A 16,628-nucleotide genomic window follows, 5' to 3' on the forward strand; every position below is an offset into this window, starting at 1 on the left:
AACATCTGGGGCGAACGAACGGGCCGGCGTGAAAACCGAGCGGACTCGCTCGTGCGGCGCACACGTTCGTTCGTTTCACTCGCCGCACACTTCTGCATGCCGAGGTGTTCTCTCTCTCTCTCTCCTTTCTCTCTTCTCTTTCTCTCCTTTCTCTTTCTTTTTTGTTTTCCTCCTTTCTCTTACCGCGCAAGGCTCGCTCCTCATCCCAGCCTTCACCCTTTAACCCATTGAGCACGCCTGACCCGACGGGCGGCTCGCCAAGCGTGCTTTGGCACGATCGGCCCGGCTTGTACGATCCCAAAGAGAGAGATAAAAAAAAAAGTAAGATATGGAGAGAATAATCACCAAGTCGCCGGGCCGAGGTGGTGGAGAAGTTGAAGAGGGGTAGGTGGGGGGGTGGGGGGCCGAAGAATCCTCGGTGGCAATCGGGCGCAACGGCCTGCTCGAAGAAGCTCGTTTCTGCCGCATAGTATAGTAGACGCGGTGAAGAAGCATCGGTTGGATTTTCGCGATTCCTTCTCTTTTTTTTTTTTTGCATAGCTTTCTTTTTGTTTTCTTCACGTGAGGCCGGTTTTTCTCTGCCTGGGTCGCGAAAATAGGTAAATAATAAATACGTATATGTATATTCCGCGCCGCCACCGCCGACCGACCCTCTTTGAGGTCGTCGTCAGACGTTCGAAAGACTGAGGCTAGCCGGGCGATCACTCTTAATGCAATTGGACGCTTAGCGGCTCCGTGAGGGAGATACAGAAAGCAAAAATGGCTAAGGGAATAGGAAGCGCGATTAAACGAGGTATGTATATATATATATCATATAATCCTCGCCGTCTCATCATAGAAACTGTACAACGAGCTCCCCGCGTACCTGCAGCCAGCGTTTAAAGGGACACGAGACGCATAGATTATGTTAAACGGCGTTAGGAACGTAAGCTCTTGCTATAGCAACTGCTGCGGCGAGCCCGGGAGACAGCAAGAACCTCAGGAGCCCTAGACTCGGGACGCCTCCCCGCACAAGCGAAAAGACACCTGCTTGTCTTTTTTTTTTTTCGATAAATGTTCGTCCTCCTCCTCCTTCTTCTCTATTGCTATAGCAATAGGGCCGAGCTCTTGCCGGCTGCAGAAAGGACGCATAAATGCAAGGCGGGCGCAGTGACGCCACCTGCGAAGTTCTCGCAATTTCTCGCCGTGACGTCACGGATCCTGAAGGCCTTTATACTCGGGTCTAGCGAATTGTGAATAAAACCACTACGGACACAGGACGGAGGGAGACGACAACATAGGGCGATTGTTGACAACATAGGGCGATTGTTGACAACATGGGGTGGTTGCTGACAACATGGGCGTTTGCTTGTGCTTAATAAATGTAATAAAGAAACGATAAACTAATGGAAATTAAAGTGGATGAAAAAACAACTTGCCGCAGGTGGGAACCGAACCCACCGGTTGCCACCTGCGGCAAGTTGTTTTTTCATCCACTTTAATTTCCATTAATTTATCGTTTCTTTATTACATTTATTAAGCACAAGTAATTCCCCCTATGTTGTCCTTGGTGTCGGTGTTTGTTGGCTTCTTATAATATGACTAATAAAAATCGGGACCTTCGGTTAACTCCTCTCTTCTCGTTTATATATATATATATATATATAATATATAAAATGTGTGTGTGTGTGTTACGCGGTGCCTACTTTTTCTACTGCGCATATACATTTATATTCTATGTACATCTCGTGCATCTATACCTGTACTTGTTCTATGCGAAGAACAAACATGTCTTCGTACTATGTCCCCACAATGAGCTAGCGTATATTGACGTGTGGTGCCAAGTGCGCCAGTACCGATACTGGCGCTTTGTTCGTGGGCGCCATCATTATTATTCGATGTGTGTAATGAATACTCGCAGATGTGTAAATTCATGAAAGAACACCGGCCAACAGGTAGAAGATATCGCTACTGGTCATTTTTTTTTGTAAATGCATTATAAAATCAAAGGTTACGGAAAAGCCGGCGACGAAAGTTGTCGTTTCAAAATATAACAAAATAAATGGAATCAAATCAAGAGTTCACCGCGTATGGCAAACAACTCCAGGTTCTCGCAAAAGTGTATTTCTTTTTATCCATTTCGGTTCCTTTCTTTTTCTGCTCCTGCCAAATGGAGGGTGACATCACTCGAAAACTTTTTCCGCAGGAAATTCGTCGCGCGTCGTGTCTCCGCCTACTTTCAATGCTCACCCTCTGCGTGCCCTGGCTGGTGTTCGTGTTGATCTAGTCTTTCATTCGCTGGTGCGTTTTTTTTTTGTGTCGTGCGCCCTCCTCCCCCTTGCCCCGAAAACCGGGAGCGCGGGCCTAGCATCGCGTAAGAGCGGTCACGTGTTCGCGAAAACTTTCCGCATGACTGCACCCCTTCGCAGTGATGGTAAAAAAACAAAAACAAAAAAAAAACAAAAAAGAAAAAGAGACACGAGCAAGACTGAAGCGAAGCCACGCATACCAGATGTCGACGATCCCGTCTCCCACCTCGACTCGTCGAGCAGCCGAAGGTCGTTCATGGAAGTCAGACGCGATGACACTTGTTAGGCCTAACCGAAAGGAAGGAAGCAAGAAAGCAGACAAGAAAGATATCAAGCGAGCAAGAAAGCAATTAACACAGAATACAAAAGTACAAACGGTGGAGGGTTGTAAACAGATATAGATAGGCATAGATAGCATTTACATATAGGTACAGGTGTTTAAGTGTGAATAGATGGATAGGTAGCTCACGTCTGGGTTATATACAGGTATAGAGAGATAAAAGAAGCACCTGGAGAAATGAGTAGTAGCGAGCCGTCGCTTATTTGATTTAATTTGGTTTCCTTGTAGGGAGTGGTGCGTATTACCCACTGATAAGAATTGGTCGTGAATTGGGCGCCATTAGCAAATTACATTGGCTAAAGAAAACTCTGCAAAACAGGGGCGAACAGCAAGACGAATATAAAGAAACAGGATCGGAAGAAGCAGACGCTGTAGAATAAACAACATGGCAATCATCTGTTCATCTAGTTGAAATTTGATTTCTTTCCTAGAGTTTTCAAATTTAATAATGATTCGTTACTGTAAATGACTGCGTTGTTGCTATAAATATCACTGCGCTAAAACCTCCCGATTCTTGGCCCATCCCCCGCTGTGAGTAGACGCCATGTCTTGAAGTCTCATCATCACCATGAACAGAAGCCGGAGAAAACACGGCAAAGAAACGCGAGGAACACAAGAAGCAGAAGTAACAGAAGCAGAGCAAACTGGATAAACAAATAGCAGAATCACAATAAGCAGAAGAACGAGATAACAAAAAAAAAGCGAAAAACTCAACAGAAGCCAGAAGAAGCAGACGAACCAGAAGAGAAAAAAACAAAGCAAGAGTAATGGCTGCCGCATAGCATATATCTGCTGCCGATGGCACGTGGATGGTTCAACTCGTCTGACGGGTTCGCCGTCGCCTCAGCTCTCGCTTCTCCTGCATACCTGCTCGTTTTTAGTCTCGGCCGAGCCATCGGACGCGCGTGCGAGAGAACTTGCTTGTGTTCGTACTTCTTCGTTCCGCATGGTTTGCGTCGAACGGGCTAATTAACGACTGCGTACTTATTTTTTTTTTCCCCCTGCTTCTCTTTACTACTTGCAACGATCCGAGAACAGCGTCGGTGTTTAGATTGCGGCGGAGGGGCGGAGAGAATGCGGCGGAGGGGAGGGGGGATGTAGAACTGTTGTGCTCGAAGTTTAATAGCAGAAGTTCGCACCTATCGGTGACGTTCGTTCATGGCGTTTCAGGGATGGATTTCCTGGAAATGCGCTTATGCAAGACACTATTTGTCGGTTGCTGGTACTGATGTGCGTAGCGTAGGGGCTGAAAGCATTTGCATTCTGGCTGAAATAGCTAAGGGTGCAATATTTTTTAAATGTGTGTCTTCCGTATATGAAATTAGGAACATCTTTAACTACGGATATTCACGTGGTCAAAGCTGGTTGTCTGTCTGACATGAATGCCAATGACTTCACAACTCTGCTTATAGTTAACTCCGCCACCACACTTTTGTGGAAAGCGTTCCTTTGCGTGAGTAAGTGCGAATGCGCGAAAAAAAAAAAACAACGGAAAGACAGTTAGATGTTGAATAGGACTAGTTGCTTCCGTCTCATTCTTTAAGACAGCCAAAAAGACAAGTACAAGTGAGCACACATCATTCTCTCCCATCTGTTCACTTATTCATTTTTTTGCACTGTATTCTAGTATGAAAGGGCAAGAAAAATGACGAGATATTCTATATACACTGTCCAAATACACATGGCAAGACAAGCGGTATCGTATTAAGCTACTTTTGTCCTATACTTGAAAACAGAGCAAAGGACATGGACCTGTGAGGAGACGACACAATGGCTTCTGTCGTCTGCTCACTGACCCACGTCTCTTGCTCTGTTTTTAAAATAGGTAAGACAAAAGTCTGTACTCTCTCGCATCGATTATGCTTGATCAGCATGCTTCACGAGAAACCATATACCTGCTCTGGCGGGTCGCTTGCAAACACGACAAGTTCCTACAGCCGTTGTATATATTTGCCACCTTTTCAGTGGCATCTTAAAGCACAGTCCAGACAGCCTTTTCCTCTTCTCTACTCGTTAAGGCGGCGTAACTTGACTCGACCCTCCTGGGTGAGTCATCAGTTCATCTCCCCAGGAGAGCGTACCGACCGGTTTGTCTCCGGGATGACCCATGCGTAGCTGTCACCATGGCAACTGTAGATAGAGGCGTTTAGGCCAAGGGGTACACTAGCACAGCGTGGTGTCTGGATTGAGTCGTAAATATTCGGTGTACTAGGTATTTCACTTGGGAATAGATGTTTCCTCTATCTAGTTTTGCTAGCGAAGGAAGGAGTGCTTTGAAATTGCAAAGCCAAGTTCTGTGTTTACGGAGGGTAAAGGAGGACATCACTGCTGGAGCGTTTTCTCACGGGGTTCAATGATTCCTCCTTATTTTTTTTTTGTATTCTGTAATAAAGAATGACGCTCAATATGTAAAATTTTTCGTATTTTCGAATGCATAAGATACGATGGGTGCTATGTGCACATCACCCGTTGCTTTTATTTTTTTTAATTAAAGAAAGATACGTTCTGCTAGCATTATATGTAAGGCTGTAGCAGGGTTGGGACACGAATACAGCTATGACAGTGGTTTCAAACACGGTGAAGCTTGTGTTAATAACAGTGCGAAATATCGTATCCACCTCGTCTCGTATAGCGTGTGCGGAAGCCTAACAGCGCACTCTACATTTTGTTGTCTTGCAGGCAAGCTGCTCATCCAGAAGGTGGCGGTGACGCACAACTCGGTGTCGTTGCAGTGGAGGATGCGACAGTACCCGACCCCGTACCCTGGCGTCTTCTACACACCGCGCTACGTCGGGTCTGACACTCGGTGGACGAACGCCGAGGTGAGTGAATCGCTCGTCAGGTTGACGTACCGCTTTCCGATATATCAGAGTGTTTTAGTTGAGCGTGTTTACGCTCCGCTAAGCAGCTAAGCGGAGCGGAAGCGCGAATGCGCATGCGCCGTCCGCTTAGCCGTAAGCGGGCTAGCGGTGCGAGGAACACGGTCCGCTGAGAAGCTGCCTGAGCGGAGCGTGCTGCGGAGCGCTTTGGCTAGCGTTGGCGCCAGAAAGGATTGGATTGGATGCAGAAAGCAAGCGCGCTGGCTATCACGTGGCGTTCCCCAAGGTGGCGCTTTACATTCCGTTAGGTAAAATGGACCGGTAACGCATTACAAGCGCACGCCTAGATACTTCACGGAGAAGTAAGTTATATATACACATATATACGTTTTACTGTATAAAACTGATCAATAGGTGTTTTTATTTTCTTTCATTACCCTGAATTTGGCCAGAGGGCGCTGCAACTACGAAAGGTCCGCTCCGCTACGCTGAAACGTGAAAATCGCCCGCCGCTCCGCTTTGGCTTAGCGGGGCCACTCGGAGCGGAGCGGAGCGTAAAGACGCTCAACTAAAACACTCTATCGTTTGCGATCATCAGGGATGTGTACCGATTCTGGTCGCCCCTAGAGGCAGTCTAAGAAGACAGCTTTTTGCACAAATACCCTGTGTCCATGTTTATGTTGGTACAAATAACATTCAAACCAGCAACTGAGTAGCACATAACCTGAATTTTTTATAGAGTTTTAGTTCGTCCGTAAAAATACTACCGTTTGCGGTATACCGGGATACCGGAGATGTGTACGGGGGGGTGGATGGATGGATGTTATGAGCGTCCCCTTTGGAACGGGGCGGTGGGTTGCGCCACCAAGCTCTTGCTACTATACTGCCTAATATTCTACCTAGGTTACACAATGAAAAAGACACAAAAAAACACCAACGGGCACCAACGCTGATAGCGACTTCTTGTGCCACTTTTTCTAACCACAAAGCATTAGAAACGTATTTACATTGCTTGCATGTTCTCGTCCGAAACAAACTAAAGAAAAAAAAGGGTGCACGTGAATGATTATGTCGTTGCTGACACTTCAAACTTGCAGCTTAGTAGAACAGGGTTGGTCACTGTACGAAAAATGCTCTGTGACCTCTCTGGTTAAACACCTCTTCACAAGATTCCGCTACCAGCGGTGCCACTGCAGGCCGCATTCTTGGTACAGCAACACACTTAGAGACGTTAAGTTTTTGAAACATTCATCGTCTCGGTTCGAGTTAAACGACTCCAGATGGCGCCATAATCGCCGCTGTTCACGTCTACGTATTCGCGGCATTCCGTAAATGGCCATACGTTTACGGGGATGGTAACTATACACAATAAATTAGTCTACTTAGTTAGGCTAACCGCCCGGGAACCTCTTAACTTTTCTTTTATTCCTACAGAAGTATTTGCTGCGGTGTAAATGGAAACTCGAAAAAAAAAAAAATCAAGGCGGCCACACGATTCATCCCGACTTCCGATCGCTCACAATCAAAACTGCTTTCTTCTGCAGCTGCGCCTGCAATCTCGGAGGTAATGCTGTGCAGGTTGTTGCCGCCTACTCTGACAAAAACCCAAAGAGGGCGCCACACTCCTGTGAACGCAAGAAGTTCAGAATAGTATTCTTTTTTTGAGGGGGGGGGGGGGGGCTTTTATTACGCGGTTTCCTGCAATTTCGGAGAATTATAAGTAGAGAACGATACTCGGGCGGGCTGCTACCGTTGTTTCGTGGTGCCGGCTCCGATCGGGTCTTAGATGTGCAGCATTATTTTTTCCCGTTTGTTTCGGGCGAAGGAAAATATGCACCGCATGTGAAAGCTGGCGCATAGTAAGTGCGGCGATGCGCTAGAGAATGCGACACGCTTCTGTCGCATTCATGTAAGCGCGGCTTACGTTTATGCACCACACAGGTAAGAAGTATAATGTCGCGTTAGGTTTATTACTACATCGTTCGCAAACTTTACCGAAATGGAAACAGCAGCTCGTGTGTATGCACATTTGGAACAATGACGAAGCGTTCTTAGGATGTCGAAGGCTGCATTTGATGTTTGTCCAGGGAAGAAGCGTAGGAAGAATTGCTGGGCTGGTTGTTGCAATTGTTGGGCAAGTTGGACTACACAAGGCGCTTGCCTGTGCCATCCCTTCCTCTGTACGTTGTCTTCTTGTTGCGCTAATCTTCCTCATCAGCAAGAAAGGTAATTAACGAGAGGTGCGTGAATAGAGAAATAAGTTTTGACGCTAAAGACAATGGTAAGGGTGTCTAATTCACCGGGCAAAGAAAGCTCCGCTTAAAGGGACACTAAAAGGAGACATATTTTGAGCTGTATTAGTAAATTACCCTTCTACAAAAAAAAAAAGAAAGTTACTGTTTTGTTGAGGGAGGAGGCTGGGCAATCCAGAAAATACGTAAAAAAAGGAAGAGAAAAAGGTGGGAGGCGACGGCGCCTTCAAGCTGTCGTATCAGCCCGCCTTTACGTCAAAGATTTTAACGGCGTCTCCTCAGCCCTGGGTAGTTTCTTGACTAGTAAAGGTGCCGTTCTTATGGAGCCAAATGCTGAATTCAGCACATTTTAAGAATGTTTTTCCTATGCCGCAGCGCTCCAAATGCGAACAAGTACCTCGAAGACCGTGACGTCACACTGATACAACAACTCAGGAATTTGGGCGCGAAATTGAAAAACAGCTTAAACTTTCACCTTCATTTTTTTTTCTGTTTTAATAATTAACCTATTAAAGAGAACTTCACGGAAATGAAGTTTTGACAGAATACTTTCAGTCTAGACTGATGTATCGTTTGTCATTAACGTCCCTCAAAAAAAAAAAAAGTGAGAGGGTCTAGGGGTGGCCGAACTTAGCAGTCTGCATTTAAAGTGAAGCCTTCTCTGCTAACCTTCCGGGGTTTTCCTGACCGTGGCTGCTGGGTGCTGCTGCTGTCTTGCCGAATAGCTCACTCTTTAAAACAAAAAGAAAGCAAAACAGAATTACGCGCGAAATACGAATTGCGAAATACGAATACTCGTGCACAGGCGAGTTCCCTTTACGTCAAAGACTCGGGAATGAAATGAGCAGATTCTGACCACCCTGATCAACCGCTTCACGAACGCTTCGCTTCGCATCGATTCCAAGATGTGCGTTGGGTCCTCACAATTTTGTTATCTGTATTCGACGTGCTCGTTTTGTTCTAAAGGAAACGTCATGCAGCTTGTCTAGAGGCACGTTTTTTTTTCTTTCTTCCCCTTTTGGTGCATGTTGAAAATCGCAGCCCAACGACCACTCGGTGATGCTGAAGAACCTCAGGCCAAACACGGAATACGTCGTAAGGATCATGCAGGACGGAACGCAAGAAATGATCGTCGTCCGCACAAAGAGTGAGTAGATTCAGAAGTACATGTTGCTGGTCTAGTCGGTTCATTCTGCTGAGTAGACGATAAATATGATCGCTTTAGCGCAAACTAAGAAGGACGGAAGGGAACAAGGGGAGCGCCCCTTGTTCCCTTCCGTCCTTCCTTGTTTGCGCCAAAGCGATCATATTTATGGTCTACTCAGCGGTGAGTAGATTCGTTCACAATCCTCGTGTGGACTGATTCGTTTACACTGACAAAATTACGGGGCTGGCGAGGAAAAAAAAAAGTCTGAGTAGAAAGGGAAAGTCAATGAGCCGATGACAAAACAGGTGAGGCTATTTGCTATGTTGTACTTGATATTTCTCTCTCGCGTCTCTTGATCACGAGATGGGTAGATATAAATGTATTGATAGATGTAGGCATAGATGCAGCTATGCAGATTAAGTGGATGGTTAGATGGATATGGGTCAATAAACGGGTATATAGATACAGATTGAGTGTATTGATAGGCGGGAAAACTAACCGGAGGTACTTCTGGTTGGTTAGTGGGATGAGCGATGGGAATTTACAGGAGCATAAGGCACAGGACCAGAGCCGTTGGAGCTCCACATTAAGGAATGAAGTTGTCAGAGAGTAGACCAAGGTGAATGTGAATAAAAAGGGTTGAAAGACGTTACGGCTTCTACTGAATACTTGTGGATGTCTAAAGGTCCTTAAGGTTTTTAATCACATCACTTCGGTTGCCATCCTCTTTCCTCTCTTGTTCCTATTTCTTTCATTTGAATTCACTAGCCAACCTTAATAACCGAAATGTCGTAATAACCGAAATGTACAACTTAAAGAGGGAGTCAGCCGAAGCACGACTTCCGTGACTGAAGATTGGTGGGAGAGGCTTTCATCGAACTGTAGGCGTTAAATAGTGTGACGATAAGGATATTCTACTCTCCTACGCTGCAGACGCAGACGAGGTAAGGGAGAGAAAAAGAAGGCAGATAGGTGTAAAGGACCAGTCTTAACTCTCAGCATTTTCTCTTCCCTGTCGGTTTCCCAGGCAGGCACGATAAGATTAATTTCGTCAATCCTTACTTATACAGCGAAGCGTTGCAACGTGTTCGTGGGGATTCGTGTCATGCGGTTTCGCGCGACCAACGCGATGCCTCTGGAGCAAGCAGGAAGCGATTTCGCGAAGCGCCGCGCGAACTGCGAGTCTTTTCAAAAGTCTGCAATTCAGTTCCGCACTCCCAAGTACAGCATTAAGTCTGTGCGAAACTATATATGTGTGTGTGTGTGGGGGGGGGGGGGGTTGCATGCGTCTATATACATAGTTTGCACGTACGTCATGTTGGGGAACCTACAGGCCTATGCACGCGCCTGTTGATAAGGTTCCCCAAGATGGCGGGACGTAGCGGAAGCAGACGACAACAGCGGATGTGACGTCACGTGCATACTATGTATGCGGTGTCGGTACGTAGAGCTGCGAAAGCGCGATGCCGACTCTCAAGCGACGCTGCTCTCCTTCTTGGCGTCCGCACGCCGAACTCGTACATCTATCACCGCGCGTACGAGTCCTGCCTGAAAGGTAGGGGGCGGGTAGCAACGCAGCCTTGTTCTCGACGGCGCCAGACATAGCGCTGAGCGCTCATAACGCCGCCGTTCCTCGTATATTCGTCCAGCACCTGTCGCGAGCGCGTTGCTTCGGCAGCCGCATACAGAGGTACAGCAGCGCCCCCTCTGCAGGTGCTGGAGAATGTGGCGCCCTCTAGTCAACAGCGCGCAAGCGTTCCGTAGGGCCAAGTGCAAGAAAAAAAAAAGCAAAGCAATGCAGAAAGTCGCCCTGGGCCATGCCGATGTCGGCTGCGCGGTGGCTTCAGAAGGCGACGCGAGGAGGAACCACCCCTCATTCGAGAACAAACGCGCATAATATACAAACGCGCGTTTAAAGCTGCCGAAACGAGAACCGAAACTACCGTGCCGCTCGAGAGAGAGAAAAAGATCCGAGAGGCCGATCTGGAGCGGCGTGGAGGAAAGTTGAGAGATAGGGAGGGAAGGGGAGCGGACGTTGAAGCGGCGAGGAGGAGAGAAAGTGGAGAAAGAGGGAGAGACGGAGGGAGGGAGGGAGGGTGGACGTTGGCATGTCGGCGAGGCCGTCTGTCCCCTTTGTCTTTTGACTGTTCGCGAGGTTACCGCGGCGCGGAATGCTCTTCAAACACGCGTTCTCGGCGGCGTTTTATAGACTGCCGCCGCTGTGACTGCCTCCTTGTTCTGTTTAGGTTTGGCGTGATGATGCATTCTCTCCCCTTTCTCCTTCATCGCCCTCTTAACTCTCTTCCCCGCCTCGGGGCGCCACTTTCGTTGCCAGTGCAGGTCTGGTCGTCGGCGCTTTTCGTCCGACATTCTTAGGTGACGGCTATGAATATGTATTTTTTTTTACGGCGCAGTAGCTGTAGCTTTGGCTGCAAGCGTGTGTTTCGACCTTTCGGTCTTCAAACCGCGCCGGCACCCGGTTCTGCTAGCTGGAGTTAGCTGCGGTTACCCTACTCTGTAATAAATGCAGAAAGTTTCCGTCTTGGGCAACGGCTACGCAAACTTTATGCGCAACTTTGGATATGCGCAACTTATATTTGATAACAATTGTGCGAGATTCTTTCGATGTGATTTGGTGAGTGTACCATACAAGGGTGCTGTGTTTCCGGTGCTGTGTTTCCGGTGCTGATATTCGCGGCACCACTTGATTTTTTTTTTTGCGACTTGTGTTATAGCGTGCGTTGTGCTTTTCATATCGTTTCCTCAGTTGTCTTTCTCTTCTAATAGTGCTTGGGAGTTTGGGATAGTTGGTCATTAGGAGGCCTAGCTTGTCATTTTATCTCTTCAAAAAATAAAAACAATAGGTGTCGCAACTCAAAGAAAGCCTCGTATTTATCTAATAACTACCGATGGTCACAGAAATTCGATTTATGCGCTCAGAAGAGATCAATAATGTTTGAAAGTCGGCCCTCCCACCCCCAACCCCCCACTCCCCAAAAGAAAAGAAGAAAAATAAACAGATGGAAGCTTCGAGTTTACGAACTATGTAGTTCTCCGAAGGGAAAGAGTTGATGCTGTGCTAAGACACCTAGCAAGCAGTCGTCGCCTATGACGTCATATGTAGTCATTTGAGCGGGATGGTGTTAAGTTTTGTACGCAACATGAAAATCTGTATAAAACTTCTATGGCGTGTCGTTGACTCTCCCCCTCCACCCAAAACAAAGGAATTTGTGGCAGAAACCATCAATGGTGATTGCCAACGTCAGCGATAGCTTTCTTGTGTGACGTGCTAAACATATCCCGCATGCCATGCGCGGATCACGAAACACTATGGACACATCTCGAGACACACACAGGAAGTGGGGACCTCGCTGCCAGCCACAATGCTAATACGGTACCGCGACGTAGTATATCAACATATGCGTTGCTGCAATCACATCATGCCAGTTGAAAATCCGCATAGCAACCCCCGCTAACCGTAGCATCCTGGCTGTTTGCAATGGCTGTTCATCAAGCGACCGCCCTCGCCGCAAAAGTGCCCGATGCGAATGGGGCGCTAGACATTTAATATATTTAAAACTTCATGCCCCTTGTGTCACCTTCACACATTCTTTACTTGCCGCTGGCCGAGAATGGGAACGTACCGCTATCCCATACGCAGTGCCGAAGTTGTCTTGTTCAGCCCGAGACACTCAGTGATGACCCAAAAGTTGTCTACTGGGCCAGGCAGCAGCTGGCAGCAAGTTATCTGTTCGGGCACATCGCACCCAGTGCCCATGTTGTCTAATCGGCAAGGTAGTAGGCAGCCTACACCTTGTGACCCAAGTTGGCTCTCCTACTTCAAACTGCCAGAAACGTACAAACCGCAAAGTAGGGGGACGGAGCCAAAGAAAGCTATCGCATTCAGCACACGTATTCTGGTTGTTTGAGACGTTGGAGAGAATACCGCTCGCTTCGAATCTCGGAATGTTCGTGGCACTGCCGAAATATTCCTTACACATTCCACACTTTAGTAGGGATCAGTAACTTAGCGAGAAAAATAACAAGGTGTGTTCTTTTACGGAAGTTAGCGCGGCACCTCGCACTTTATTCACTGCGGGTAGAGATATCGTGCGCTGCTCTTTGAAAAGAATGCCGTAACGATTTCAGAACGGCGTGCGCGGCGGTATCGTAAAAGTGTCAGCCTGTTTTCAGCCCGTTCAGGAATCGAATGTTGTGAGAGAACGACAGGGGCGCCGAACACATCTATCCTTTCTTTATTTTTTCTGCTGGCCAGGCCAAAGAAAGGTCACGTCAAGTTCACTGTTGACGCGAAGAGTACTTCGAAAAGTGCCCGAGAAAGGGGACTCGATTGAGGGTTCCCGATGGCTCGTAAAAACACCGCTCAGCGTATTCTTCTTTATCTTTTTTATTCGGCACTGAGCCGCTTTCAATGCAGCAGGAGGTGAAACAGCGGCACAGAAGAAAGCCTTTCTAAGAACTCCTTTCGCACGAAGGTCACAAGGTGTGTCAGGTTACCGGCGATCGTTTTTTTTTTTGTTGTTGTTATTCCTCTGTCTCAACTTGCTGGTGAAGGGAGGTGGTAAAACGAATGGGGAGAGGGGACTAGGGAAAGAAGAAATGGAAGAGAGAGAGGGAATGAAAGAAAGGCAGGGAAAGGGAAGTTAAGGGAAAGAGGAGCCAGAAAGAAAGAATTGAAAAGCTTACGCGCTAATAAAGGAAAGGAAGACGTTGAAAGAAGAAAATAAACAGCAAGGGAAAAAAAGAATGAAGGAATGAAACAGAAAGAACGAAAGAGAGTGAATGAAGAAAATAGAGAGAGTGACGCGCAGTAATAGGAAAGATAGTGAACGTAAGGGAGCGCGGGTGAATGAAAGAAAAGAGAGGCTGACTGAGTGAATTAAGGCAATCCGGATAGAATGAGAAAGAGGCAAACAAAGGAAGCAACAACAAAGAAGGAAAAAATGAGAGAGAGAGAAAGAACGAAATACTTGTAGCTATGCGAAGCTAGTTTTTTTTTCGTATCTTGTACAAGGTGTACGTGGACGTTGTATCGGACTTCTCTTTATGGTTCCCCCAGTTTTACGTGCCTTGCGTTGCGTGCATAAATTACAGCTGTCTTTTGTTTCTCGTATCCTTTATCAGGAGCATCAGGGGCCGTCTTAGGTTCCAAAAGAGTGCGTTCTCCCTTTCCTCTTTCTCTACTTTTACGCCCGCAGTCTTTTCGTTGCTACCAGGAAAAGCCAGTGAGCTCTACAACTCGCTTTTCTTTTTCCCCAGAACATTGCAGTGCTGCCTTGCTATGAAAGGCAGTCTTGGCGTTCGGAGACTCGTAAAAGTAGAATTTTAGGAGCCGCCCTTTTGTGTGGCGGCTTGCCAAAGCGAGCGGACAAGAAAACTAAAATTACGTAAAAGAAAGAAAACAGGCACAGCGCGTGTTTCTTTTGCGATTCGTAAAGTTGCAGACAGGCACAAACTTTACCCAGGAACCCGTGACGATGAGCTCGATACCGGCGAGTGAATTGCTGCCACTGAAGACGATGCGTATAGTTAATGTACCGTGCTTACCCTTAGTTATATATATATATATATATATATATATATATATATATATATATATATATATATATATATATATATATATATATATATATATATATATATATATATATAGTTCAAATTGTTCAGGTGGATTGCACGGAGAGGGAGACGTTACTTGAGGACAACCATGTCGACTTGCTTGATAGTGAATGTTTACCTTCCTAATTGATATCGATTCTGGGACAACTTGCACAGTCTGGAAGTAAATTCACGCTAAGAAAAGCAGAACAGAACCAAAATGGTGACTGCTTAGTTCAGTAAAAGGTGTTGAAAGGTGTTTAAGCTTGTTCGTGGCTTCTTCTTCTTCTTTAATAAATGTGAAGAAATAGGAAGTTTGGCCGCATATTGGACTAGAAATCCCAAATTACAGGTAGGAAGAAAAGAAAACAAGAAACAAGATAAGGCAATGAAAAAAAAAAGACTACCGTCGGGAACCCAGTAACAAAAGGCCAAAACACAAACATGGCCGAAGCCTTGCTCACTTCAAAGCTATTCACTTTACAGCAGTCACGCAATATGCGATATATATATATATATATATATATATATATATATATATATATACATACAGAGAGAGAGAGAGAGACTCGTGAGTTACATCTCTGACGATAGGCCTCACTTGTCATCGAGCTGCTTGTCTGCAACTGCAACAAGTACGTGGCCTGAGTGAAAAGTTTAAGTGAATTAGCGAATCTCTTTAGGTGACTACTTTAACATTGCAACTTTTCAAGCATATCTATACCTCTTCCAGTAAACCACCTGTACGGTGTGAAGTCACTGAACGGTGCTGGGTACCCCGTGCAATATTCGAATAATGCAAACAACAGTGTCGGCGAGAATCGCAAGTGCAACAAGTTCGGCAGTTACAATACGTAGTTACAGTGAAAACATGTAGTTTTATACAAAAGAACTAGCGGCGTCTCACCGACTGAGAGGGCGTGGGCTGGCGCTATACTGTGATTGATCTAGTGATTTGTTTATCACGAATTATATGTGCTGGCAACAAGCACAACGCGTTGCCGGCTTCTTCGCAAATATAAATTGTTAAATAAAAGGTAAAGAAAAGAAGCGCACTGATTGCCAAAGTGAAATGTTTCGGCTGTTTAGCGTTTCGCAGCCAAGACGAGGGGAAGCCGATTGCAAGAAAAATAAAGATGAATGGCAAATGCGCAACGTTCCAAACAGTACGACTCGTGCAACTCTGCTGAAGCGCTCGCTGATTTGTGACACTTCTCGCCCGACTTGGAGCATGACTGGACTCGTGCCGAAGGGAAGCTCCGGTGTTGCGCTGCTCACCTCGAGGTTCTGGGTTCGATTCCGGCTACGGCGGCCGCATTCCGATGTAGGCGAAATGCAAAAAAAAAATTTAAAGAAAAGACGCGTGTATTGTGCAATGGACGCACGTTACAGAATCTCAGGTGACCAGAATCGATCCGGAGCCGATCACTACGGCGTTCCGCACAAACCTACCCTGAGCACTTTCGGAACGTTAGACCCCACTGCTGTACATAAGTTGCAACCGTACAATAGTAATGATTTCAGGCTCCACTTACTCTTCCCAACTAACGCAGCATTCGCACTTGGTCCTTTTGCTCGTCTCTCGTGCAACGCACGCACACACAGACATGCCGACGCCTGCTGCCGCCAAGGTGCTGGTCACCCAGGTGACTCCCAGCAGCCTGGGACTGGCCTGGGACGACTTCAAGCTGCCCAGCTACGACTCCGGCTACGTGGTTCAGCACAGGCTACTGACGGCCAACCGAGCAGACGCCCCCTGGGAGAGAGAACAGGTGAGCTTGATGGTGGTGGTGGTGATGTTGAAGCAGGCGGGGTTAGCCTGGCATACATAGCCGGCAATTTGTTCCGCCTGATCCTCCTTCGAGTTCAGATCAGTGGTGTGTCACCAGGTGTCGATGAGCCCCGTGTCTCGCAGGAAGGCTATCAGAAGTCGTTGCGCTCTCTTCCTCAATGCCGCGGGCCCTCCGGGGAAAGCAACATCTTCAAAGGTCCTGTGCGTGAGACCGCTTTTTTGTAGGTTGTCGACCATTACTTTTCGTTCCGTGTCAAACTGAGGGCACAGCCAAATGAAATGTTCTATGTCGCCAATGTCACCACAGAAAACACAGAGTGGGGAAGCGCGAAGCCCAGTCTTGAATAACCAAGCTGGGGTGTACGCGGAGT

General features: G+C 46.9%; 1 protein-coding gene across 5 annotated transcripts in view; it reads left to right on the forward strand.

Moving 5' to 3' along the window:
- Positions 1-16,628, forward strand: part of LOC139047968 (putative epidermal cell surface receptor) — a 171,497-nt gene that overhangs the window by 105,808 nt on the left and 49,061 nt on the right. For all 5 annotated transcript variants that reach the window (XM_070522193.1, XM_070522196.1, XM_070522197.1 and 2 more), the window contains exons 2-4: positions 5,308-5,450; positions 8,741-8,846; positions 16,071-16,237. In XM_070522193.1, coding sequence (XP_070378294.1) covers positions 5,308-5,450; positions 8,741-8,846; positions 16,071-16,237 — 416 coding nt within the window. The remainder of the gene's footprint in view (positions 1-5,307; positions 5,451-8,740; positions 8,847-16,070; positions 16,238-16,628) is intronic.

The sequence above is a fragment of the Dermacentor albipictus genome, chromosome 7 (genome assembly GCF_038994185.2).
Source record: "Dermacentor albipictus isolate Rhodes 1998 colony chromosome 7, USDA_Dalb.pri_finalv2, whole genome shotgun sequence".
NCBI classification, from domain to species: Eukaryota; Metazoa; Arthropoda; class Arachnida; order Ixodida; family Ixodidae; genus Dermacentor; species Dermacentor albipictus.